Source organism: Pongo abelii, chromosome 5 (assembly GCF_028885655.2).
Source record: "Pongo abelii isolate AG06213 chromosome 5, NHGRI_mPonAbe1-v2.0_pri, whole genome shotgun sequence".
NCBI lineage: Eukaryota > Metazoa > Chordata > Mammalia > Primates > Hominidae > Pongo > Pongo abelii.
The window spans coordinates 15,548,385-15,575,202 of NC_071990.2; the positions used below are offsets into that span (position 1 = coordinate 15,548,385).

Consider the following 26,818-nt stretch of genomic DNA (forward strand, 5'->3'; position numbering starts at 1 on the left):
GTGGCGCAATCTCGGCTCACTGCAACCTCCGCCTCCCAGGTTCAAGCAACTCTCCCACCTCAGCCTCCTGAGTAGCTGGGATTACAGGCGCACCCTGCCATGCCCAGCTAGCTTTTTTTTATATTTTTAGTAGAGACAGGTTTTCACCATGTTAGCTAGGCTGGTCTCTATCTCCTGACCTCGTGATCCACCCACCATGGCCTCCCAAAGTGCTGGCAGTACAGGCGTGAGCCACCACGCCCAGCCTCGTTTTTAAGTTTTCTTCTGCTCCTCAGTCTCTCATTCTTCTGCAGGTTTTAAACAATATTGTTTACTAGCTTACAGTCTATGTATTTCAGTTCTTTTCATTTTGGAAGCTTTCTTAATTGAATATGATTCCTCAGCTGTCCATTCGTATTTGAGTGAGGCACCAAAAGTTGATTCGAAGTTATGCAGAGTGTGGGCTCAGCATCAGAGGGTGGTAAGAGCAGACCTAGCTGTTTCACCACGTACATACAACCTAAATATCCATATCTGCAGGCCTTTTCTTGTGGGCTGCTCAGGTGCAGTTTTGTAGATGAATGCTCCATTCTTCTGCACAGGGGATGTGAGTTTGGCTGCCAGAGTTCTGGGACCTACTGGGGAAAAGGGCCTAAACAGTCTTATTGTTTACTACACAGGCTTTCACTTAGTTCCTCTGTTTTCAATACATTTGTACATCTACCTGTCCTCGAATGTGTTAGAGTTAAGTCTGGAGCCCCTCAGGTGAAATTCCACATTGCCTGATGAGCTAGGGATAGGGTGATCACCTGGCTATGCGGAGGATCAAGGGATCTTACTTCACATATGTGCTTTCAACACACCAACACACCTTATCTTTCAAGATCCTGGTGCTTTCAATTCCTGAGCCCTTCTAGAATTCTGTGGTACACACCAGCACATACTGTTGTCATTGTTTTGGGGTGCCACAAGCCCCATAAATGTTGTATGTGTTCTGACTGCTCCACTGACCAGCCATTCTCCAATTTCTCTCCCTCTCCTTGGACCCCCCTATTTCCTGAGACCCAATAATATTGAAATTAGGCCAATTATTAATAATAACCCTACAATGGCCTCTAATTATTCAAGTGAAAGAAACAGTCTTACATCTCTCACTTGAAATCAAAAGCTAGAAATAATCAAGCTTAGTGAGGAAGGCATGTCGAAAGCCAAGACAGGCCGAAAGCTAGGCCTTTTGCACAAAATGGTTAGCTAGGCTGTGAATGCCAAGGAAAGCTCTGAAAGGAAATTAAAAATACTACTCCAGTGAACACCTGAACGATAAGAAAACAAACCCACCATATTGCTTATATGGAGAAAGTCTGAGTGGTCTGGACAGAAGATTAAACCAGCCACAACATTCCCTTCCTTAAGTTAAAACCTAATCCAGAGCAAGGTTCCAACTCTCTTCAGTTCTATGAAAGCTAAAACAGGTGAGAAAGCTGGAAAAGAAAAGTTTGATGCTAGCAGAGGTTGGTTCATGGAATTTAAGGTAAGAAGTCATCTCCATAACAGCAAAGTGCAAGGTGAAGCAGCAAGTGCTGATGTAAAAGCTGCAGCAGCTTATCCAGAAGATCTAGTTACGATAACTGATGAAGGTGGCTACGCTAAACAGCAGATTGTCAACAGACAAAATAGACTTTTATTGGAAGAAGATGACACCTAGGACTTTCATAGCTAGAGAGAGGAAGTCCACGCCTGGCTTCAAACCTTCAAAGGACGGTCTGATTCTCTTGTTAGGGACTAATACAACCGGTGACTTTTAAGCTGAAGCCAATGCCTCATTTACTATTCTGAAAATCTTCGGAGGCATCCTGAAAATCCATAGAATTATGCTAAATTTACTCTGCCTGTGCTGTATAAATGTAACAACAAAGCCTGGGTGAAAGCACATCTGTTTGTGGCATAGTTTACTGAATACTTTAAGCCTACTGTTCAGACCTACTGCTCAGGAAAAAAAAAAAAAAATCCTTTCCAAATAATATTGCTCATTGACAATGCACCTGGTCACCCAAGAGCTCTCATGGAGATGAACAAGGAGATCAACGTTGTTTCATTGTTGTGAACACAACATTGATTCTGCAGCCAATGGAATAAGGAGTCATTTCAACTTTCAAGTCTTATTATTTAAAAAATACATTTTGTAAGGCTAGAGCTGCCATAGGTAATGATTCCTTCAACGGATCTAGGTCAACTGAAAACCTCTGGAAAGGGTTAACCATTCCAGATGCCATTAAGAATGTTCATAATCAATGGGAGGAGGTCAAAATATCAAACATTAGCAAGAATTTTGAAGAAGTGGATTCCAACCCTCATGGATGACTCTGAGAGGTTCAAGATTTCTGTGAAGGAAATAACTACAGATGTGGTAGAAATAGCAAGAGAACTAGAATTAGACGTGAAGCCTGAAGATACAATTGAATTACTGCAATCTCATGATCCAACTTAAACAGATGAGGAGTTACTTCCTATGGATGAGCAAAGGAAGTAGTTCCTTGAGAAGAAACCTACTTCTGGTGAAGAGCTGTGAACATTTTTGAAATGACAAGAAAGGACACAGAATGTTACGTAAACTGAGTTGATAAAGCAGTAGCAATGTTTGAGAGGATTGACTCCAATTTTTTAAGTAATTCTACTATGGGTGAAATGCTGTCAAACAGTAACGCATGCTGCAGAGAAATCCTTCCGGGAAGAAAGAATCAATCGATGCAGCAAACTTCATTGTTATCTTATTTTAATTAAGATATTGCCACAGCCATCTTAACCTTCAGCAACCACCACCTGATAAGTCAGTAGCCATTACCATAGAGGCAAGACTCTCCACCATCAAAAAGATTACAACTCACTGAAGGCTGATGATCATCAGCAATAAAGTATTTTTAATTAAGGTATGTACATTGTGTTTTAAGACATAATGCTAGTGCACATTTAATAGACTACATACAGTATAAACATAATTTTTATATGCACTAGGAAAGGAAAAAAATCATGTAACTAGCTTTACTGCAGAATGCAGTGGACTGGAATAGAATCCACAATATCTTTGAGGTATTGCTATCATATGTTTCCAACAATCAAATTTCAACATATCTTGATAGAAAAAATCACAATATTCATATAATTTTTGTATTATGTAGCTAAAAAGCAATAGGCTATTTAAAAATATAGAATACCCATCTCTTTATAGCTGCACAAGTAATAATACAAGTTAGTCAGAACTGACAGCCACTGACAGAGCACTTAGTTGGTGCCAAGCACTATTCCAAGCACTTTACTGATTCCCTAAAACCCTATAATGTACTGTACTATTATTATCCCCATTTCACACAAGAGAAAACCACCTTCTAGGGTCACATGACCTGTACCCAAGCTGTCCAACCTCCTGCAAAAATTTCCTCTCAAAATTCTAAGCCTTCCTACCATGTTCCTTGAAACTCTTGTTGTATTATAAACATATTTCCATGCCTAACTTCTTTACAACAGAATGTCTCTAACTTTTCATTTAACAATGAAGACTAGCCTGACCATTTCTACCTTTGCTATCTTCCTCTTAAGGGAAGTTCCTCTTTTCCCACACCCACATATCAGTCTGGAAATGCCCTGGGTCACAAGGCTCACCCACTCATTCAAAAGTCCCTTCTCTAGGCCAGGTGCGGTGGCTGACGCCTGTAATCCCAGCACTTTGGGAGGCTGAGGAGAGTGGATCATCAGAGGTTAGGGGTTTGAGACCAGCCTGGCCAACATGGTGAAACTCCATCTCTACTAAAAATAAAAAAAATTAGCTGGTCGTGGTGGTGTGAGCCTGTAATCCCAGCTACTCAGGGGACAGAAGAAACGCTTTAACCCAGGAGGCAAAGGTTGCAGTGAGCCGAGATCATGTCATTGCACTCCAGCCTGAGCAACAACAGTGAAACTCCACCTCAAAAAAAAAAAAAAAAAAAAAAGTCCCTTCTATGACAAGGACTCCATTCTTTTTTTTTTGAGACAGAGTCTTGCTCTGTCACCCAGGATGGAGTGCAGTGGCGCGATCTCGGCTCACTGCAAGCTGTGCCTCCCGGGTTCATGCCATTCTCCTGCCTCAGCCTCCCAAGTAGCTGGGATTACAGGCGCCTGCCACCACACCTGGTTAATTTTTTGTATTTTTAGTAGAGACAGGGTTTCACCGTGTTAGCCAGCACAGTATCGATCTCCTGACCACATGATCTGCCTGCCTTGGCCTCCCAAAGTGCTGGGATTACAGGCGTGAGCCACTGCGCCTGGCCAAGGACTCCATTCTTAATGCTGCCAAATGCCCTCCTACAATCTTTGTGGGACAAATGAAATGTACAGAAAGCACCTCTGGAAAATTCACACACATACAACCTTTTGTGAACAATTTGATCCATGGCCTCCCTGGAGCTCTTCTGAAGCTCTTCCATTTACAGCCTGCACACAGCCCATTTCCCATCCCTGCCCGGCAGTCTCTCAAAGTATGGTCCATAGGCCACCCATATCAGAATTACCTAGAATGCCTGTTTCAAACCATTCTAAATTTAAACCATTCTAGAGGCTTGCGGAATAAGGAGTCATTTCAACTTTCTCCACTAGAATTAACTTTAGAATGGACTCCCCAAGGATGGAGCCCAGGAATCCCCATTTTAAATACTCTCCCCAGGTGACTCTTACGGCTCATTAACATTTAGTGCCCATCTCTAAGGATACATGACCCTGATTGAGAACTTGTGTTCTAAAATACTCATTTCTATTCATTTCTGCCTCATTCCTTGGCCTCATTCTAGAAGACTTTAACATCAATACAATAATCCACTTCACCTATGTATTAGCTTCCTTGGGGGTAGGGAGGTGGTGGTATATTAGTGACCAGCTTCTCCTGTCCATGATAGCAACCCACTCCTGCTATTGTCACATCCTAGATCGAGAACAACTCCACTTATCAACACTCCTAACACCAAGAGTGTACTCTACCCAAGCTATCCATCTCTCTCTCCACCAAATCTGCTCTTGGGCCACAGCCAGACCCAATCCCATGACTTCTGCTTCCTCCCAACTAGCAAAGCCCACCTCCAGCTTCAGTTCCAGAGGTGCCCAGCACAGATGACAGTCTGTCTCATGTTCTCTGAGACTGATTCCCCACAAACTTCAGAAATACCAACCCTGTACCTTCCATCTCTGAGATGGCCACTGCAGGACTTGGGATGCCAGAGCTAGTCTAGCAGGCTGTTACCCTTAGACTCCTTTTCCATCTCCAGTTCAGGTTGGCCTAGTGATAATAGCCATTATTATAACTAATATTTACAAAGCACTAACTGAATTAGGTAACAATTAATTCATTTAATCCTTATAACAACTCTATGATAGGGGTACATCATTATCCCCATCATAAATCAGTAACATTGAGGCCAAGAGAGATAAAATAATTTGCCTAAGGTCCCAAAGGTAGTGTGTGACCAAGCTGAGATTCGAAGCCCTCCAGCCCCTTTCCACAGCCTGAGCTCATGTTCCTTCCCTTCTGCTCTAGTAATGGAGGAGAAGAGCAAGAAAAGAAAAGAGCAACCCAGTCATTTGTCTCTTGGAGGAAACTAGCTCAGGGCTCCTATTTTGCTGGAAAACTTTGTCCTGTGTTCCACTCCTTCATCTTTATATTTGGGATTCATGTTTTACCTTCTCCTGAGTTTTTTATAAATCATCTCCAAAAGATGGCAACAGACAGTGGTTTTTAAAAAAAGTTTTGGAAAGCTTATTTATCAGTTTTATGTTGAAACCTTTGTCTTTTATCAGCCGGGACTTCTAAAGAGTAGCATGTAAAGTAATATGGAGAACTTTGAGACTGAAATGAATACTGTGGCAAACTTTTCAAACTCACCTCTTATTTTTCTTGTAATTCTCCAGTTGCTGGGACTGCATATGTTTGCATCTTTCTAATTCACACTGCCCACATAAGTCTTCCAGATGCAGCAGGTTGTTCTCTACCTCCTCAAAACTCGCCTCTAAATGAGCTGAAAGTATATAAAAATAAACAGACCTCAAAAGTCAGAATCCTCGATCATGATGAATACAAAAAGTATCAAAAATGTAAAAGTTTACATTGTTAAGATTGTTTTGCATTTCTAATATTTTTTATGAAACTTTCTTGAAGCAAAATAAAATATACTGGCCAACATTAAAACATAATTCAAATTATCCTTTTTGACTACATTTCAAGCATTTTCAACAAACAACTTCCCTAAATACTTATTAACCAGGAAGACAAAGAAATGGAGAAACATTATCTTGATTAACATAATCCTATATCTTAATGATCCCATATACCACATTTGAATAACCAATTTTCACATAAGAAGAATATGGTAAAATATAATTAACACAAATTATACCTAACTTAACCTAATTATACCTATACTTAACTAACTTAATATCTGTGTTTCTAAATTACGTTAGCATTTGTTTTGCCTCTGGCACATCACATACACAAATCTTCAAGACACAGTAGATATGCACAAATACTTGGTAAGCATGGGTTACCAGGCTACTCGGTGGATGGGTGAGGAACAGACTTCGCTCTGCCTGTCAGGTGACTAGTCTTTCACTACTCCACTCTGCTGCTAGGCCACAGAGCCTTGCAGCTTTATTGGAACATGAAGATCATCCACGCAAACCTTTCACTGAAAAGATTCAAGACTAAAGCCTAGAAAAACAAATACAGTGCCTTGCTCGAGCAAGCTAGTGAAGGGCCACACAGCCAGTGAAGGGCAGTCAGGAACCCAAACTGAATCCCTCTAACATTACACTAATTTCCAATTGACAGGATGCTAAGTAAACTGAGATTGTAGGGGCAAGGATTAGTTGTTTTCTTACACGAAAGAAAAGCTTTCGAGGTCAAAGATTTGAGAACTCAGAGCCTCATAACTAGTTATCTATTATTCACTGACATATGCCAATCACTGTGCTAGTCACTGGGATACAAAGATGAAAAAGACAGTCCTGGAACTCAAGGAGCTTACAGGAGAGGGGAGGCATATTTCAATGGCAACAGAGCATGACAGAGTAAGGCATGAGGTGCCACAGGAACTCAAAGGAGTGGCATCTAACACAGATGAGGGAAAGCTCAGCAAGAAATGACTCCCAAGTCGGGAAGTAACAGTGATCCAGTGGGGAAGGGAGCAGTGAAGAACAAGTTGGCTGTGCGGCCTTCCAGTCTTGGGTTCACTTAAACGGCTACCATATAATTCCTTCATTTATGTACTAGCTTTTTATATGACTTTCTAAACTAGCTTTCATAGCATTTAGGTTTGAGGCAAACTCCTCAAATTTCAACTTACAATTATAGGCTTATTGTGATGCAAATTTTTGCCTGTTTTTTGGAAGTCCTAGACAGAGCAATTAGGCACAAGAAAGAAATGAAGACATCCGAATAGGAAAGGAAGAAGTCAAAATGCCCCTGTTTGCAGATGACATGATCTTATGTATAGAAAACTCTAAAAGCGCCACCAAAAAAACTTTCAGAACTTGATAAATAAATTCAGTAAAGTTGCAGGATACAAAATCAACATACAAAAATCAGTAACATTTCTATACACCAACAATGAAATTGCAGGAGGGAAGAAATCAAGAAAGCAGTCCCATTTACAATAGTTACAAAAAATTACAATACTTAAGAATAAATTTAACCAAGGGAAGGAAAGAGCCAGGTGTGGTGGCTCACACCTGTAATCTCAGCACTTAAATTACAGATTAAATGCAATCCCTATCAAAACACCAATGACATTCCTCACAGAAATAGAAAAAAAAAAAAATTCTAAAACTCATATGGAATCACACAAGACCCTGAATAGCCAGAGCAATCCTGAGCAAAAATAACAAAGCTGGAAGCATCAGATTGTCTGACTTCAAAATACACTACAAAAAGCTATAGTAACCAAAACAGCATGATGCTAGCATAAAAACAGACATGCTGGAACAGAACAGAGAACCCAGAAAATCCACAAATAAATCCACATATTTATAGCCAACCAGTTTTTGACAAAGGCACCAAGAACACTGGGTGCTTTTCATTGGGAAATACATGGTCTCATCAATAAACGATGCTGGGATAAGTGAATATCCATATGCAGAAGAATGAAACTAGACCACTAACTTTCACCCTATACAAAAATCAACTCATAATGGATTAAAGACTTAAATGTAAGAGCTGAAACCATGAAACTACTAGAAGAAAACATGGGAAACATTTCAGAACATTGGTTTGGACAAAAATTTTATGGAGAAGACCACAAGGCACAAGTGACAAAAGCAAAAATAGACAAACTAGATTGTATCAAACTAAAAAGCTTCTGCCTGGAAAAAAAAAAACATCAAGACTGAAAAGACAACCAGCAAAATGGGAGAAAATACCTGCAAACTATTCATCCCACAAGGGATTAATATCCTTTCCTTTGAATATATCCCTAGTAGTGGGACTGCTGGCCATATGGAGTTCTATTTTCGTTTTGTTCTGTTTCAGAGGAACCTCCATACTATTTTTCATAATGGCCCTACTAATTAAAATTCCCAAGAAATTCTTATACAAGGAACCCAAACAATGCAACAGCAAAAAATAAAAATTAAAAAAAATCCTATTAAAAAATGGGCAAATGAACTGAATAGTCATCTCTCAAAAGAAGGTACATGAATGGCCAACAGGTATATGGAAAAATGTTCAACATCACTAATTATAAGGGAAATACAAATCAAAACCACAATGAGATATCATCTCACCCTAGTTAGAATAGCTATTGCCACATGGAAATAACAGGCACTAGGGACTCCAAAAACGGGGGAAGGGTGGGAAGGGACAAAGATTGAAAAACTACGTATTGGGTACAACGTCCACTGTTTGGGTATTGGGTACACTACAAGCCCAATCTCCTCCAATACGCAATACAGCCACACAACAAACAAGCACATGTACCCCCTTACCCCCAAAACCAAAAAAAAAGAATAGCTATTAGCGAAAAGACCAAAAATAACAAATTCTGGCAAGGACATGGAGAAACAGGAGTTCTCATATGCTGTTGGTGGGAATTTAAATTAGTATAGCCATTATGGAAACCAGTATGGAAGTTCCTTAAAAATTCAAAAGTAGAACTACCATATGACCAGCAGTCCCACTACTATCGGGAATATAGCCAAGGGAAAGGAAATCAGTATGTTGAAGCGTTATCTGCACTCCCATGTTCATTGCAGCTCTATACACAATAGCCAAGATATGAATTCAACCTAAGCATCCATCAGTAGATGATGAATGGATAAAGAAAATGTGTTATATATAAATGATGGAATACTATTCAGCTGTAAAAAAGATTTAAATACTATCATTCGCAGCAACATGGATGAGCCTTCAGGACATTATGTTAAGTGAAATAAGCCAGGCACAGAAAGATAAATACTGTATGTTTTCACCTACATGTGGAAGCTAAAAACGTTGATCCCAGGGAAGTAGACGGTAGAACAGTGCTTACTAGAGGCTGCTGGGGAGATGGGCAGTGGCCAAAGGTTGGTTAATAGATACAAAATTACAGCTAGATAGGAAGAATAAGTTCTAGTATTCTATAGCACTGTAGGGAGAGTATAACAATTTACTGTATATGTTCAAATAGCAAAAGAGTGGATTTTGAATGTTCCCAAAACAAAAAAAATGATGTTTGCGATGGATATGCTGACTACCTTGATTTATTACACACTGTGTACATGTATCAAAAATCACAGTGTGCCCTATAAATATACACAATTATGTGTCAATTAAAAATAATAATAAAAGCAAAAAATATACATAAATACTTAAAAATTTTTTAAAAGAAAAGACAAGGCAGAAACTGGGAGAAAATCATTGCAGAACATACCTAATAAAGGACTGATATCCAAAATATTACAAAGTACTCAATTTGCAACTGAGGGACAGTCTACAAAATATCTGATCACCATGTCTCAAAAAATTGTCATGGTCATCAAAAACAAAAAATGTTTGAGAAACTGTCAGAGCCAGGAGGAGCCTAAGAAGACAAGATGACTAAATTTAATGTGGTCTCCTGAATGAGATCTTGGAACTGAAAATAATATTAAGTAAAAAAAAATCAATAAAGTATGAATTTTTATTAAGGAAGATTTTATTTTTAATTAATCTTTGTTTGATCCAAGCAGCTATTAGATAATCCAGAAGTGTTGACATTTTCTCTTTTTATCCTCCTCTCAAGCATTTATCCTTTGAGTTAAAAACAATCCAATTACATTCTTTAAGTTATTTTAAAATATACAATTAAGTTATTATTGGCAATAGTTACCCTACTGTGCTATCAAATAGTAGGTCTTATTCCTTTTTTTTTTTTTTTGACACTTTCTAATATCCTAAATTTTAACTCTACTAAATATTTGTGCTTATAAAAACTCCCTCTCCTCTCTGCTAGGGTGTAAGGCTTAAAAACATGAATTTGGTAGGGGGGAATAAAATTTTATTCAAAAGTGAAAATTTGATGACAAGCAGTTTAGCAGTTTTCTTCAGACATTTTAGGTACTGGCTTTTATCATATTAATATATCACTGTAAACCACTGGTAAATCTGGAAAAGGCTAATAATAATGCAGTTCATGGTGGTTTTGAATCTAGCTTCAGGGATCACATCAAACAGCTACTATATGTAATTATGGAACGCTTAAGTGAAACAATTTGTAAAATCTAAATTTTAGCCAATAACTATATTTAAGATTTTTAAGAATGTCATAAATGGTACATAAGGAGTTTACATGGGGGAATCAGGCAAAATGATGTACTGCCATTTATATATATATATTTTTGTAGAGACGAGGCCTCACTATGACCTGGCTGGTCTTGAACTCCTGGGCTTGAGCGATCTTTCTGCATTGGCCTCCCAAAGTGCTGGAATTACAGGTGTGAGCCACCCCACCCAGCCTAAATTGTTTTATGTTTTATTAAATGAAAAACTGACTAGGAGATTCAGCTTGGGTACTAGTACTCCTAGTACTAAAGAAGCAATATTCAGCTCATTCGTTATAACTAGTCTGACATGGTCTTAAAAATGTATAAAAGACTACCATAGCTAATAGGATTATTTAAAAGGCTGTTTCATTTTGATTAGTGATAAAAACTAGAATAGTTAAATTTAATATAGACTCCATTTAACTCTAAGCTACTTGATGCATTCAGTATCGTGCACGTATGCTTAGCATATGGGGGACTGGTTAAGAGCTAGGCTTTGAAGCACAAGCTTAAAAACCCAGCTCTGCTCCTGCCAGATGAGATGCAATGTGATACCTCGTCTGTGAAGAGAGAGCTAACAACACATATCTTGCAAAGCTGTTAAAAGGATTAAATGAGCCAAAGTACCTAAACTTAATACTTGACAGTTAGTAAATAATTAATGTTCGAATATAAAAAATAGAGAAAATTTTTAGATTAGCTAAGTTTTATATTTAATAAAAGTTATTGAAAACTAATAACTTCATTGACCAGTAATGATCATGATGTAAACAAGATCTATGGATCTAATAGATCAAAATGTCAACAACATTTTCATTTTTACCTTACAAACTTACACACCTATAAGTTATTTTCCAGGCTACATTCTTTTGACTCAAGATCTCCTACAGGTAAAAGGAATTAAATTTCAAATGATTTTTCTGAAAAGAAACTATGTAATGGAGCCAACAATTATTCTATGCTGGAAAATGTGTATGTTTTTACCTTTTTAATCTTTATCTGGACAGATGGCAATTTCCATTTAGATTCTAGCTCTGTTGGTTGACTACAGAGCTAATGAGGCCAGGAACTTAAATGAGGTTGATCTCTAGGCAGGCCAATTAATTTCTCACAGACAGAAATTCTGTTCTAGGTACAAATTGTACTTGCTGCCCTAGTCACTCTTTTGTTAATAACGTGGGGACCAGATGAAAACATGTGAGTGGTTTATCAACCTGGAATTCCTAATGAGAAACAAACTGTACATACTTCTGAATAGGACGGCATCATGTTCTTGTGCTGAATGACAAATTTAGACTAAAAATGCTTGAAATAGTCAGTGGTCATTTTACTGCTAACACCAAATTCATATTTATGGTCTCCCCTTTAAAAAGCTTCACAGGCTCCCGAGCCCTTTCAAGTTAAACTCCTTATCATTCAGAGAGCTACTGCTCTCTGGCCACAAACTGAGTTTACTTCCCTTCTTTCCTTCACATATTCTACATTACAGCAAAACAAGATGAGTCCTGAGCGTTGGTGCCTCCTCCTCCTCGCCTCTGCCTGTCCCTAACCCCGGCCTGTCTTTTCAGGCTTAGACTAGTGGCAGCCCGGCCTCTTCCCACAGGGCTCCCTTCCTCTTCTGTGCTTCCCCAGACCTTGCAGCCTCACACAGGACTCACATTCTGACTGATATCATCCAACCAGTTGTGTACTCTCACATCTCTCAGGAATCAGTAAGGGCCTTAAAGGTGCAGACTGTATTTTTGCTTCTTTGCTATCCCCTAATAACCTGTCTGTTGAATTCAATAAAGAATAATTTCTGGTGATAGAATGATTTTATTACTCTAACATGTAAAATAACCGAGAAGGCAAAACTATTCATGGTCATCTAGTTTAAATATTAAGAGATTATGCCAAATTTTGTAAAAGAATAAACATGAGCAGGGAACTTAGAAAACATTAAACAACATGATGATACTTTTAGTATATTAAACCAGGTCACATTATCAGTGACTTAAAACAGAAGAAGTGATGAAAATTTTCCATTTTAACACTTAGCAGACTTGAAATCAGTAATAAAATATAAAAGAACTGCATTGAAAAAAAATAAAGGTTCATCCCTTCTTATATTAAAAACTTAAAAAAGCTCTTCATATAATAATGACAAGTACATACATAATGTGTATTCCGAATATTTTATGTTGAATTTAAGTTAGTAGAAATTTAATTTCCCTGTCACAGCCTGCTCATTTCCTGTTGCAAAACAAGTTGCATATATGAGTACATTTGGTAACCAACTTAGGATGCATATACATAAAATACTAGCAGGCCTCCATGGACGCAAATATACCTTTACAAGAAGCTCAAGCCTCACCATTTTGCTCGCTATAACAACAGCATATGTCTCATTTAGTGATCAGTGGAAGAGATAGGTAGAATTTTATTGTGAAAAGCCATTTGGGAATACCTGACAGCTGTGCAAAAAAGAGCTTCACAAATCTTTGCAAGAAGGCCGTCCCAGAGGAAAAGCAATTCTGTTTGGAATTTTTCTTTGTGCCATTTGTTTCAAATACATATCATCTGTAGTGTAACCACTGATATATAAAGAATGAAGCAGCATACTAAAATTATTTCCCACTTATTGAGTTCTTTTCTAACAAAATAATTAGCCTCATGGAACAAAGAACTCTCCTTGGCAGCAAAGCCATAGGTCACAGAGGCCAGGTACTGAAAGACCACAAGACTGTTCAAATGCTTACGTTACACTTTTATGTACTAAGGTAATAAAGTAATGATGGTATGAATAAGGAAACTTTAAGAAGTACATTAACTTGCAAAAGCCATTATGGAACAAATCAGATCTATGTAGTAGCCTAAAAGGTGTCTAAGAGAATTAATGTGCCTCTTGAAGGGTCTAGCCTCAGAAAGGAACCTGGACATCTGATAATCTAGTTCATGAAACACTGACAGAGCTATGATAATCTCTCTGTTAGATGCCCTCTAAAATTCTGTACAGAAAAAAGCAAAATAATACTGTATCAGGCTAGGTCAAACCAAAAGAAAAACACAAACTCAGTATACGGCTGCTATTCTCTTATATCTAAGAATTGTTACCTAAGAATTAACAGCATCTTCTGGCTGGGTACAGTGGCTCAATCCTGTAATGCCAGAGCTTTGGGAGGTTGAGGCAGGAAGATCGCTTGAGTCCAAGAATAGTCTGAGGCTGCAGTGAGCTATGATCACATCACCATGCTACAGCCTGGACAACAGAGTGAGACTCTGTCTCTTAAAAAAATTAAAATTTTAAAACAAAAACAAAACCCAGAATCTTCTGCTCTAGATGAAGGGAACAGTGTTTTAAAAACAGGTCATATAAAATAAACTAAGAAATAGAGAAAATTCAAAGACAAAGCTTTTAACATTTTGAACTTCAATAAAGGAATAGGATTACACTACCCTCTAGTGGAAGTTCAAGATATTTCAGTATATACTTTTCAAACATATTTTTCCAGTTTTATGATTAAAAAGCACTGTGGTTTTTCACAGAATAAGAAAGTGTATAGAATCTGGATAAAAATATTCCATTGTATGCTTACACACTTTCAATGTACAGAATGCTAATATCACCACATTGAATCTTGTGGTTTTGCATTCTAAATTGTTTTGCAGCACAAGCTAAACTGCCTAACATCCATCCAAACCTTCGTGTCACAGAATAACGGTTTTGTGAATTCGCAAAGGCTAGAGAGGCCCCCATTAGAATCTCAGCATCTTGATGGCAGGTGCCCAGCCTTGTTCACTGCTGTGTGTCCAGAGTCTGTACACAGTGCGTGGTGCGTGGCAGATGCCCAGCATGTACCAGGCACTGTGCTAAGTGGTTATGTTTGTCATCTCATTTAATCCTCCAAATACCTACAAGACAGGTATGCTCATTGTCATTTTGCAGACAAGAAAACTAAAGCTTGGAGCCATTGAGAAATCTGCAGTTTTTAAAGTGAGGAAGTTGTAGGATTGGGAGCCAAACTCAGATCTGTAAGTTAATAGCCCTTGTTTTCCAGTTCCCAGCATACCCTTATTACTTATTTTTAAAACGACAAACCTTACAAGTAAGTATCAATTAAATAGGCTCCTGTAAGCTGGACTGAAGCCAATATGAATGGATCATCTGTTGTAACTTAACAATTCCCAAGGGGCTAGGTACCAGGAGCCATATTAATGAAGCCATGAGATAACACAGCTAAAAGCATCATCAAAAGTCCAAATTGCTCACATAAGATAAATCCTTTACCCTTCAATAAAAGCAGGGCCTCTAGAGAGCAAAGTAAGACCAAAAGAGTGAAGCAGCCTGGAAAATGGAGGGACTGACAGGATATGGTGTTACATTCGACAGTGAAAGGGCAACAAGTTCAAAGAAGTCAGGGGAACCCTGCGACTAAATATAATCGGTTACTATTTTCTTCTAAGTTTGTTTTTATTTTTTATTATTGCTTAACTATTTAAGCTTTGTAATATTATGTCAAGGTATTTGGGTAATAATAGGAGAGATTTTGAGGCTTCCAAAAAAAAAAAGAAAAAACCCAGTAAATGACTACATGTTTCCAAAATCTAAAACTGACACATAAATGCATCAAAATGAATTCATAAAGTAAATTAATGGTGCAGATATATGTTTACACAACTCACTCCATCAAATTTGGCTTCAAAGTGTTTGTTTTCCTACTGTAAAGAATATCGTCAGCAATGATTCTATAAAGCTTAAATTGCTTAGCTAAAAGCCTCATGATTTTAAAACAACTCTCTCTGGGCTTATTCTAGGCCAACAAATACCAACTAGGTCTCTAAAATTCCAAGTTTTGATATGCTATCTTCCACAGCCATTCATTACTAATTATAAATATCAGGCAAATAACAGCAATAGATTAAAACCCAAAGGAAGCATGTATTTCAAAGGCTAACAGATAATTCAGATTGGCAATATATATGAAAAACAACCATCCAGACATACCTTCTAAAAAAAACTGAACTAACTCTCTAAAAAGAGCTCAATATTGGTTAGACATAGATGAGAGGAAAAAAATGACTCAAATTAATTTAGAAGTGACTAACCAGAACAGTATAACAGATAATCTTTTTAGCTTTCATTTGTCTTTAGTGTAGATGTTCTCAGATTACTAAAAAAGAGACGATTCAAGTGAACATTTGGAAGGCCCATCTTGTGCATTTAAGAAGACAAAATGCAGTTTCTGAAGAATAAGGTCATGTGTCACTAAACATCAAACATTTTTCAGGATATTAGAATCCTAATTGGTAATGAAGATACAATGTATTCTATGAAAGACTTATAGAGACTGCATTTTCTAAACAGAATTGACTATGAAAATAATGAGAATTGTGGCAGAATGTATTTAATCAATAGAGTGGTATTAAGCAAACAACAACTATCTGTAAACAGATTTACTCTCAGCTGGGGAAATAAAAGAGGTTATCATAAGAGAACATGTCTGCAAAGAAACATACAACCAATGAAAAGCTAGTGCCTCAAAGAGATACAGGAAGATGAGCTGAAAGAAAGTGGCTAAGAAGAATGTTCCAAACATCTTAAAGGCTATGGCCAAGGCTTGGGAAGGACCATTACTATACCTGTAAGAGGAAACCAATGCAGAGGGCAACCATAGCCATTTTACATTTCTCTAAGACCCAGAATCTCTTTTCCATGCCCTGCCTTCAGAAATAACAAAACACTGACCCTGAAAGGCATGGCAACAGCCAGGGGACTTGAAGAATACAGTTCATAGAGACCTACTGAGAGCTCCCATCCTACTGCCTCATCACCTCATCCTACTGCCTCACACTGATATTGAGGATATCATCAATGTGGTTGGAATCCTAGATGCATTTATAAATTTTATGATTCTGAGCAAGTTGCAACCTCTCCAAGCCTTAGTTTATCTGTAAATTGGGAATAATAAAAGCTACTTTTGTGGGGTTCTTGTGAGAATTACAGATAGTATCTGTAAATCATCTAATCATCTCTGACATAGAGTAGGTGCTACAAACGTTAGCTCCTGTTATCAGCAACAGCACTCCAAATACTACGTATCTATTTTGTTCACATACAAAAACCTGTCTTATGGCTTGCCAATTACTTGCCTTGTAAGTCAGTCTTGTTTTGCTTTGAATAAGGCAATATTAAAAACAGGAGGAGATAATAGGGTATCTTTAGCTTCCCACCTAAAAGACTAAAACAGGTTATTAGCTCATACAGACAGCTCCTACCTCCTACTTTACTAAGATCTTAAGCTTGATTAGGAAATAGTAAGCTACAATATTATCCTTAGATGTGGCATCACCAAACATAAAAGATAATTTTCTGAATATAAACCCAAGAAAAAAAGAATACCAACATAATCCATCCAAATGAACAACGACAAAAAAATAAATTTCCACAGAGTATAAATTTAGCCAAACAGGTACCCTAATTTACTTTGTTGTTGTTGTTGTTGTTTGAGACAAGGTCTCACTATGTTGCCCAGGCTGGATTCAAACTCCTGGGCTCAAGCAATCCTCCTGCCTCAGTCTCCAGAATAGCTGCAACTGCAGGCACGTGCCACCACACCCAGCACAAGTACCCTCATTTAACCAGGTTTGTTTGATCTCTAATCCGTTTGAAGAGAAAAAAATATACTATAAGACATGAAGTTCTAGCAGATCTAAATTTTAAAAGCAACAATTTCTGGAATACATTCTACAGTCAGGACAAAGTCACCTAATCCATTTTCTATATGTATGCTTTTGAACAGAGACCAAATGTCAACAAAGACAATCTGAGTCACTTTAAGAATCAACATAATTATAATTATGTGTCCTGAGCTGACCTGAGGCAGAAACAGAACTAATTTCTACACTTTACATCATTTTCTGTCGAATCCTCAACTAATCAAAATATGAAATTAAGTAGAAATCATGATTTTCCAAAAAATCCTGTTAACCCAGAATTTCATGTGTTCCTAAAAAGCTCTGAAATTACACCAAACCCTGCCCAAGTTGTTTTCATTCCTAAAAGTAATGTACAATGAAAACATTGGACTTACTCAGATTTGCTGTCATGGATTCTAAGTCTGCGATTAAAGCTGGGAGCTGCTGGAGCTGCTCTTGCAGCTCCACGAGGCTTGTCTTTTTCTTCTCCCAGTGCGCAGAAAGCATGACCACCTCGCTATCCACCAGCTGCAGCACACAAGAAGGGGGGTAAAGTGAAACCAGGTTTTAGGCACAAAGAAAGTACAGTTAATGTAATGAGATTTAATGTTATCTTTAACAACCCCTCTACTCAGTAGAGATTACGGTACATTCTAAAAGAGACTGAAGTTGTTTTCATTTTTAGAAAAGAAACAACTTAATATTCAGTGCAGGAAACCTCAAATTATTGCTTGTATCAGTGCATCTTAACCCAGAGAAGAGAAAGTTTAAAAATGACTTTAGAAGTCACTTCTAAGTATACCCTGTTTTAAGCGGACCATGTATTTGAAAATCTAAATCTAGAAAAAAAAAAACACAAAAAACTACCACTAACAACCAAAAAGAAAACAAACATAAAACATAATTAACGGGTAATTACTGGCTTTACAAAAGGAAGTCTTCAAAGAAAAGTTCCCTAATACATTTAGAAAATACTATGATTCAATTTACATTTAAACAGGAATACTTATTGCATAAAGTATATAAAGGAATTTTGAGGAAACTGGCCAATTCCAGAATTCCAGAAAAAGAGGAAATGATTTAAGTTAACGGGAATTCAGCAGATGTAAAGGGTTCCTAATAGCAAGGTTGTGAAATTCTAGAGTAGCCTAAGATAATTCTAACTTCTTTTGCTAAAGACTATAAAGAAAATGACAGACATTAGTTTCTCCCAGACAATTCTGTTTTGGTCTTAACATAACGGGAGGGACAAGGGCCTAGAAAGATTTAGAAGGAGCAAGAAGAGGTGATCTTTTGAAAATATCAACATGCATAAGCAAGAACTATGGAAAAAACTCCATAATCTGTACAATAAAAAATAAAGGTAACAAAACCCATTATGTGACAGAAGAAAATGAATTTGAGTATTCAAAACAGACAATTTGCACATCTCAAGATTAAGGTTCTCTCTCTCTCTTTTTTTTTTTATTTGAGATGAAGTTTCACTCTTGTTGCCCAGGCTGGAGTGCAGTGGTGCTATCTTGGCTCACTGCAACCTCCGCCTCCCAGGTTCATGCGATTCTCTTGCCTCAGACTCCCTAGTAGCTGGGACTACAGGCACCTGCTACCATACCCGGCTAATTTGTTGTATTTTTAGTAGAGACGGGGTTTCACCAAGTTGGCCAGGCTGGTTTTGAACTCCTGGCCTCAAGCAATCCACCCATCTTGGCCTCCCAAAGTGTTAGGATTACAGGCATGAGCCACTGTGCCTGGCCAGGATTAAGGCTCTTTAAGAGTTAGAATCTGAATACAACTGATTCTTACTCAGTTCCACTTAAATATTAAGAAAGAACTTTGGAGGAATGAATATATCAAAGATACAAAATTATTTGTATGTAGTACTAGATTGTTTTTGTTCGTACATTTCACTATAGTAGGAATTCTCATTTGAAATAAAGAACTAAGCTATGACACATCTCCCTGTGGTTTCTCAGCCCACGCTGGAGGGAGAAACACATAATCTCTCACATTCAAGCCTCAACTGAGCTGGGAGGCCACACCAAGTTTCACGCAAACTGCATTTCTCATTATTTTTGTGTATTTAAAAATGTCTGTTGCCAACTGGTCTTTAAAAACATCTTTAAAAGTAGCTTAAAACATACTGAAAAAACAGCTAAAATGCAGTAAGGAAACCAAAGCTTAAAACAAGGATCTATGTTCACAAAATTCATTTATAATATTCCACAAACTTCCACTGACCACCCACCATTTGCTAAGCCCTATTTTGGGTACTGAAGATGTAATGATTCCTGCCCTCTTATTATTTTAGTGGCAGCCCTCATAAATTCTCTTAACTTCAGATTTTAAACTCTAAAAAAAAAAAATTCCTATATTATGGGCTATTTTGGTTTATAATTTGAAAACTCTAGAATAATTTTTAGATATTAACCATTTCTTACTGAAAATTAAAGTGCAATGTTTAAATATTAAAATTTAACTACAGTTTAGTTCATACCTGCAATAAAACTGAAAATTAAATTCTGAATATAGAATATAAGCATATGTAGAAAAACTATATCAGAAAACACTAAACTATCACTTAAGTTTAAAAGAACGGAAGGGTAAATGGATTCTCAGAAATTATCAATAATTATACAATACTAAAACATTTTGAACATTTTCTAAGTACCAGACCCTGTGCTAAGTAATTTACATATATTTTCTCATTTAAACCACACAGCAACCCTATACACTAAGCAATATTATTATCTCCATTACACAGATTTTAAAAATTGAGGTGTAATGGAAGTTAAGTTACTTCCTCAAGGACCACAGTGGACTTAGATTCCATCCCAGAGAATTTGACAGTAAGCCTATGCCCTTAATCAACCTACTAGGGATTGTGCTATAGGGGTATATAAAGGGAAGAAGAAAAGTAAAAATTTAGCAAAAGAAAGGGTTCTGAAAAACTGTACTGTTACCTATTCATTTTATCATGTGTAATTTCTTAATGATAAAAAAAAAAGCTATCTCCGGAAGTTCAATTTTTCCACCTCGAAGTAACTCGGAATAAACCGAGATTCACCCCCAGGAAATTAAGTTTAAGGAGCAAGACAAACCCATAGTGCTTTATTCCAAAATTCTTTCTGGCAGATATTGAGGTTAGGAGAAGGAAGAAAAAGCACACCAATGATGAAAAGGTACACCAATGATGTAGAATAGGATCTTAGTATAAAACTCAGCAGTTCAGAGTTTTAAGGAACACATCATTTTATTTGATTTCCACACAAGTTTGATAAGCAGAATAAGTAGTGTTAAGCCATTTTATAGATGAGAAAACTAAGAGAGGCCATGTTATCTGCCCAAGGTCAACATGTATTTGTGCAGCAAGGAGCAGAAACCAGGATTTCCAACACTAAGTTCAGTTCACTTTCTGCCACAGGCAGAGGAAATCCATCCTGAACACAGGGAGTGAAACAGTCAAATTCAACTGGCTTAATGTCAAACTGTTAAACAAAACCATGAATCTTGAAAGTTCAATTTGAAGGCAAGCTAATATTTCACAATAACAGGAGAGGCAAAACACTGCAAGTCTAACTTTAGAAAACTGCCCTCAGAGTTTAAGCCCTAAGTATTAACTATTTATGGTATTTTTTTTAATACATTGCTAAAGGAGAAAAAAAAATCAAAACCCTTGTTTAGGAAAAGCCTAGACAGGCTGGGCACAGTGGCTCACGCCTGTAATCCCAGCACTTTGGGAGGCTGAGGCTGGCGGATCAAGAGGTTGAGAGATCGAGACCATCCTGGCCAACATGGTGAAACCCCGCCTCTACTAAAAATACAAAAATTAGCTGGGCATGGTGGCATATTCACCTGTAGTCCCAGCTACTCGGGAGGCTGAGGCAGGAGAATCGCTTGACCCTGGGAGGCAGAGGTTGCAGAGAGCCGAGATCGCACCACTGCACTCCAGCCTGGAGACAGATCAAGACTCCGTCTCAAAAAAAAAGAAAACAAGCCTAGACAACAAAGTTACCTTTGATCACAGCTGCTTGTTTTATAAACTATTGCTCTGAATTCTAAGACTATATAGTTATAATAATTAGCTTTAAAGTAGATGAGTATAAAATAATTTGTTAAACAAGATGAAATTGTCCAAAAGTATATTTGCCCCAGGAGGTTATGCTGTTTAGGTAAAGCCCACCAAAGACACATGAGCAGGTCTGACAAAATAAATTTACAAAACGACAAGTTTAATACTATGCATATTAAAGATATACATTTAAATATTTACATATATCTCAATAATACACCACAGAAGACTTTAAAATAAACTTTAATTTTTAAGGCTGGGTACTGTTTCTGCAAAGCAACTTAAGTACTTTTGATGAGCTGTGGGTTTTACAATAACCAATTATACAAAAATTTAAGATCCTAAGGTAGCATAAATTCAATAACAGATCTTACAGGAAATTCTTTCTCCTGTATATATTGTTAATGCTTCTGATAATCAAAAGAATGATTTTTGTTAAAGCTCCTCTATAGGACACAGTCTTCATTTAACATGGGATTCATCCATGTTGATACATATAGGTATAGTAGTTCACTAATTTTCACTGCTGTATACGGTATTTATTTTATGAATAATACCACACTTTTCCCTGCAGATGGACTTTGGAACTGTCCAAAGATTAAATTAAGCTTGCTACAAACATTCTGGTACAAATCTCAAGATGCACATGTGCAAGGGTTTCACAAATGAATTGCAGATGTATCCAAGATATACATCTCCTCATCGCCCAGGGCCTAGGGTAATGAGATCCCCCTCCCCAGCCCCTGCAGGTTGGATGTAATGCTCTGGAAAAATTCCTAGGACCAGAATTGTTGCTTGAAAGGCATGTGCAACTTTAACTTCTACTTAATGCCAAGTCATTTTTTCTAACGTGATTGTTCCAATTTATACTCCCAAGTTCTAGTTGTTTATCATCACGTTTCTTCCGAGGAAAGAAACAAAACTGTCATCTGCAAATAATGACCATCTGCACAGAAAGCTCAAACTTCTTAAGTTTTGGTAATCTAATAAGTGAAAATTTGGGGTTTCAATTTGAATTTCCTTGATACCAAGCAAGGTTGAACATATTTTACTGTGTACTGGCCATTCCTGTTTTCTCTTCTGCAATATGCCTGCTGATATCTTTTACTCACTTTTCTCCTGGGTTATTTTCATCCTCTTTTTATTGGTTCATAGGGGTTATTCATATTTTCTGAACACTTAGCCTCTGTCTTATAAATCATTTAATTTTTCACAATGTTGTTTGATTAAAAAAAGTTTTGACAAAAATTATCAATATACTTATTTATGGCTGGTGCTTTTTATATCTTACTTAAGAAATCTTTCCCACCCTAAGGTCTTAAACATATTCTCTTCCACTATTTTCCAAAAAATGTATAGTTTTCCTTTTCACATTTAAGTCTAATGAAGCCAAAATGTGAACAAGGTCTTCAACTGTTTTTATTCAACATTATACTAGAGTTTCTACCCAGTATAAGAAACATGAAAAATTAAAAGTTGTATGGCTTAGAAGGAAAGAAACAAACCTACCATCTACCCAAAACAACTTGCACCCCCAAATACAAGGTATTAGAATAACAGAATTTAGCAAGATGGCCGAATATGGGATTAAAATACTGCAAGTCAAATACAGCAGGTTTTTAGTAGATATCAGGACAAAGAAGCTGTCTTCCATTAAAAATTTGCTAAAAGTTTTTACCCTGAATAGGTATTTAATTTTATGAAATGTATTTTCTGCATCTGATGATCATTTTCACTTTTAATATTTAACAAAGTCAATTGCATGCAAAAGATTTTCTAATGTCAAATTAACCTTTTAATCCTGGAATAAACTAAGTGTATTTCATTTTTTATACATTGCTGGATTTGGTTTGCCACCATAGGCATACATTGAAGAATGTCTCCCAGGTAGAATGCCTTTTATTATCCAATATTCATAAGCCTTGCAAATATCAATAGCAAGTTTTATATATATAGGAAAACTTTAAGCTTGATACACATTTTAAAACAACATGTGAGTAGATTCTCGAATTGCATTTCAAATACAATTGTTAGAACATCAGAATTGTTAGAAATTCAAATTGTCTACACACTGAGGCTGTATGAACAGAGTATTGACAGCTAATATGCATGGCTTATATGTGTCCAGCATGGAAAGGCCAAGTTACTGCACACAAGCAACTGTTAATTAACATTGTTTTCATGCCCACTAACCCAACATCCATTCTGTAGCCTATGAATTAAGGAGTCATATCAACTTTTAAGTGTTATTGTTTAAGAAATACATTTTATAAGGTTATAGCTGCCGTAGATAGAAGTTCCTTCAATTGATCTGAGCAAACTAAACTGAAAACCTCCTGGAAAGAATACACTATTCTAGATGCCATCACAAAACATTCATGATTCATGGGAGGAAGTCAAAATACCAACATTAACAGGAGTTTGGAAGAAATTGATTCCAACTCTCATGGATGGCTTTGAGGGGTTCAAGGCTTCAGAAGTAACTCCAAATGTGGTAAAAATAGCAAGAGAACTAGAATTAGAAGTGGAGCTTGAAGATGTGACTGAATTGCCGCAATCTCATGATCAAACATGAATGGATGAGGAGTTGATTGACTCCAATTTTGAAAGAAGTTCTACTATGGGTTAAAATGCTATCATACAGCATTGCATGCTACAGAGAAATCTTTTGTGAAAGGAAGAGTCAATAGATGCAGCAAACTTCATCGCTGTCTTATTCAAGAAATTGCCACAACCACCCCAACCTTCAGTAACCACCACCCTGATCAGTCGGCAGCTATAAACATTAAAAAAAAAAAAAACTCTCAACCAGAAAAAAGGTTATGATTCACTGAAGGCTCAGGCAATTGTCAGCATTTTTTTAAGCAATACAGTATTTTTTAATTAAGGTATTACATTGCTTTTTTAGACATACTTAATAGACAATGGTAATAGTATAAACATAACTTTTATATGCACTAAGAAACTAAAAAATTTGTGTGACTTGCTTTCTTGCAATATTCGCTTTATTGCAGTGGTCCGGAAGCAAATTGACAATATTTCTGAGGTATGCCCATACATTCAATCTTTCTGTGTCCTAATGTTCTAGGTGTTTCTCTTGTAAGTAGCTTATAAACTATTAATAGACTTTTCCTTGTCTTTCAAAATATGCCCTTTAGCAGTCCAGATTAATCATTTAAAAATATTGAGGCTGCAGATATATTCACATTTACTATCTTATTCTGTTTATTCTGCTGTTATGCATTTTCCTCTGGTTTCTTTTCATCTTTTGCATTGACTGAATTCTTTCCCATTGTTCTAGTTTTTTTCTACTAGTTTAGAAGATAAACATTTTTTTTTTTTGACGGAGTCTTGCTCTGTTACCAGGCTAGAGTGCAGTGGCTCAATCTCAGCTCATTACAACCTCTGCCTCCCAGGTTCAAGTGATTCTCCTGTCTCAGCCTCCCAAGTAGCTGGGATTACAGGTGCCTGCCACCACACCAGGCTAATTTTTTGTATTTTTAGTAGAGACAGGATTTCACCATGTTGCTCAGGCTGGTCTCGAACTCCTGACCTCAAGTGATCTGCCTGCCTTGGCCTCCCAAAGCACTGGGATTACAGGTGTGAGCCACCACACCCAACCACTTTCTATTTTTTTTGTATGTGGTTACCCTTGAAATTCTGCCCTCCATAATTAACTTTTAAAAGTGAGGTTAATCAATATCAATACATTTCCCCCAAATAATACAGAAGTGTTAGAATGCTTGAACGCTGATAATCTGCCTTCCATCTTACATGCTTTGTTATCTAGCATTATTCTTCTATTATTTTAACCCCACAAATTAGATAACTAATATATATGTCCCACTGTTTAGATTTATCTGTGTTTACCATTTTCTCTGCTCACTATTCCTTCCTACATCTCAGACCCATCTTCTAAAATGAGTTTCCTTTTTTCTGAATTACATTCTTTAGAAGTTTTTTTATTGGATGATTGCTGATAGAAAAATCTGTTTTTATCTGAGTATGTCTTGCTTTTACTCTAATTCTTGACAACAGTTTGAAAAGTCTGCTGTGGAACTCATTCATTTATAAGTGATCTATCTTCTCTCTAGTTAAGGTCTTCTCTCCTTTAGGATTCTGTAGTTTTTGTTGTTGCTGCTTTAGACAGAGTCTTGCTGTTGCCCAGGCTGGAGTGTAGTGGCATGATCTCAGCTCATTGCAACCTCTGCCTCCCAGGTTCAAGCGATTCTCCTGCCTCAGCCTCCTGAATAGCTTGGACTACAGGCACACACCACCATGCCCAGCTAATTTTTGTATTTTTAATAGAGATGGGGTTTCACCATGTTGGCCAGGCTGGTCTCAAACTCCTGACCTCAGGTGATCCACCTGCCTCAGCCTCTCCAAATGCTGGGATTACAGGCGTGAGCCACCATGCTTAACTGGGTTCTGTAGCTCCAGTATGAGGTGTCTAGGAATGGATTATTATCTTGCTTGTTTGTTGTACTTTCTGGATCTGAGGATTTATATACCTCATTTATGGAAAATTCTCAGACATGTTTTTCCTACACTGTCTTTCCCTCATGCTCTTTCTAGAACTATTTAGGTTTACTGGATATGTTGGGCTAACTCATATGAAACTGCAATTTTACAGATAAAAATTCGTCGAATATTGGCAATCTCACCTGGTTCAACCTAAAGACCTTTTATAAGTATTCTCTGCCTATCAATATTCCTCTTTCATATTTTCCATTTTCTTTCTGAGATCCTTTCTGTGTACTCTTTGACTCTCTCTTGTACTTCACTATTTCTTTCTTCAGCTGCCTCAAATTGCTGTTAAGCACATCTTTTGGGTTTGTAATTTCAATAACTTTAAAATATTTGATAGTGCCTTCTTCTTACTCATGTTTAAGTCCATCTTTTATCTCTTGAAAGATTTTATATATAACTATTTAACAGTCAATATTCAATAGTGCAGTATCTTACAGTCCTTTATGGGTCTAAATCTCACTCTTTGGTTCTGGTGACTCAAACTTTTGGTGGTTTACTTGTGTGATTGCTAACATTTTGAGGACAGGGAGCCTGATTTAATCTGTGGAAATCTGAGGGACCTAGGTTTAGACAGTTTCATCCATGGAGAATTTGCATTTGTTTTTGTTGGGTGTCAAAGAACACAAATCACCTGCAACTTTCTTTTTTTTTTTTGAGACACAGTTTCGTTCTGTTGCCCAGGCTGGAGTGCAATGGCGCAATCTTGGCTCACCGTAACCTCCACCTCCCAGGTTGAAGCGAATCTTCTGCCTCAGCCTCCCGAGTAGTTGGGATTAC

The 26,818-nt window shown here is 37.2% G+C and overlaps 1 protein-coding gene across 1 annotated transcript in view; it reads right to left on the reverse strand.

The window, feature by feature from the left end:
- Nucleotides 1–26,818, reverse strand: part of DTNBP1 (dystrobrevin binding protein 1) — a 145,163-nt gene that overhangs the window by 91,706 nt on the left and 26,639 nt on the right. The window contains exons 5-6 of the mRNA XM_024249070.3: nucleotides 17,838–17,970; nucleotides 5,882–6,014 (exon numbers count right to left, since the gene is read on the reverse strand). Of these exons, the coding sequence (XP_024104838.1) occupies nucleotides 5,882–6,014; nucleotides 17,838–17,970 (266 nt within the window). The remainder of the gene's footprint in view (nucleotides 1–5,881; nucleotides 6,015–17,837; nucleotides 17,971–26,818) is intronic.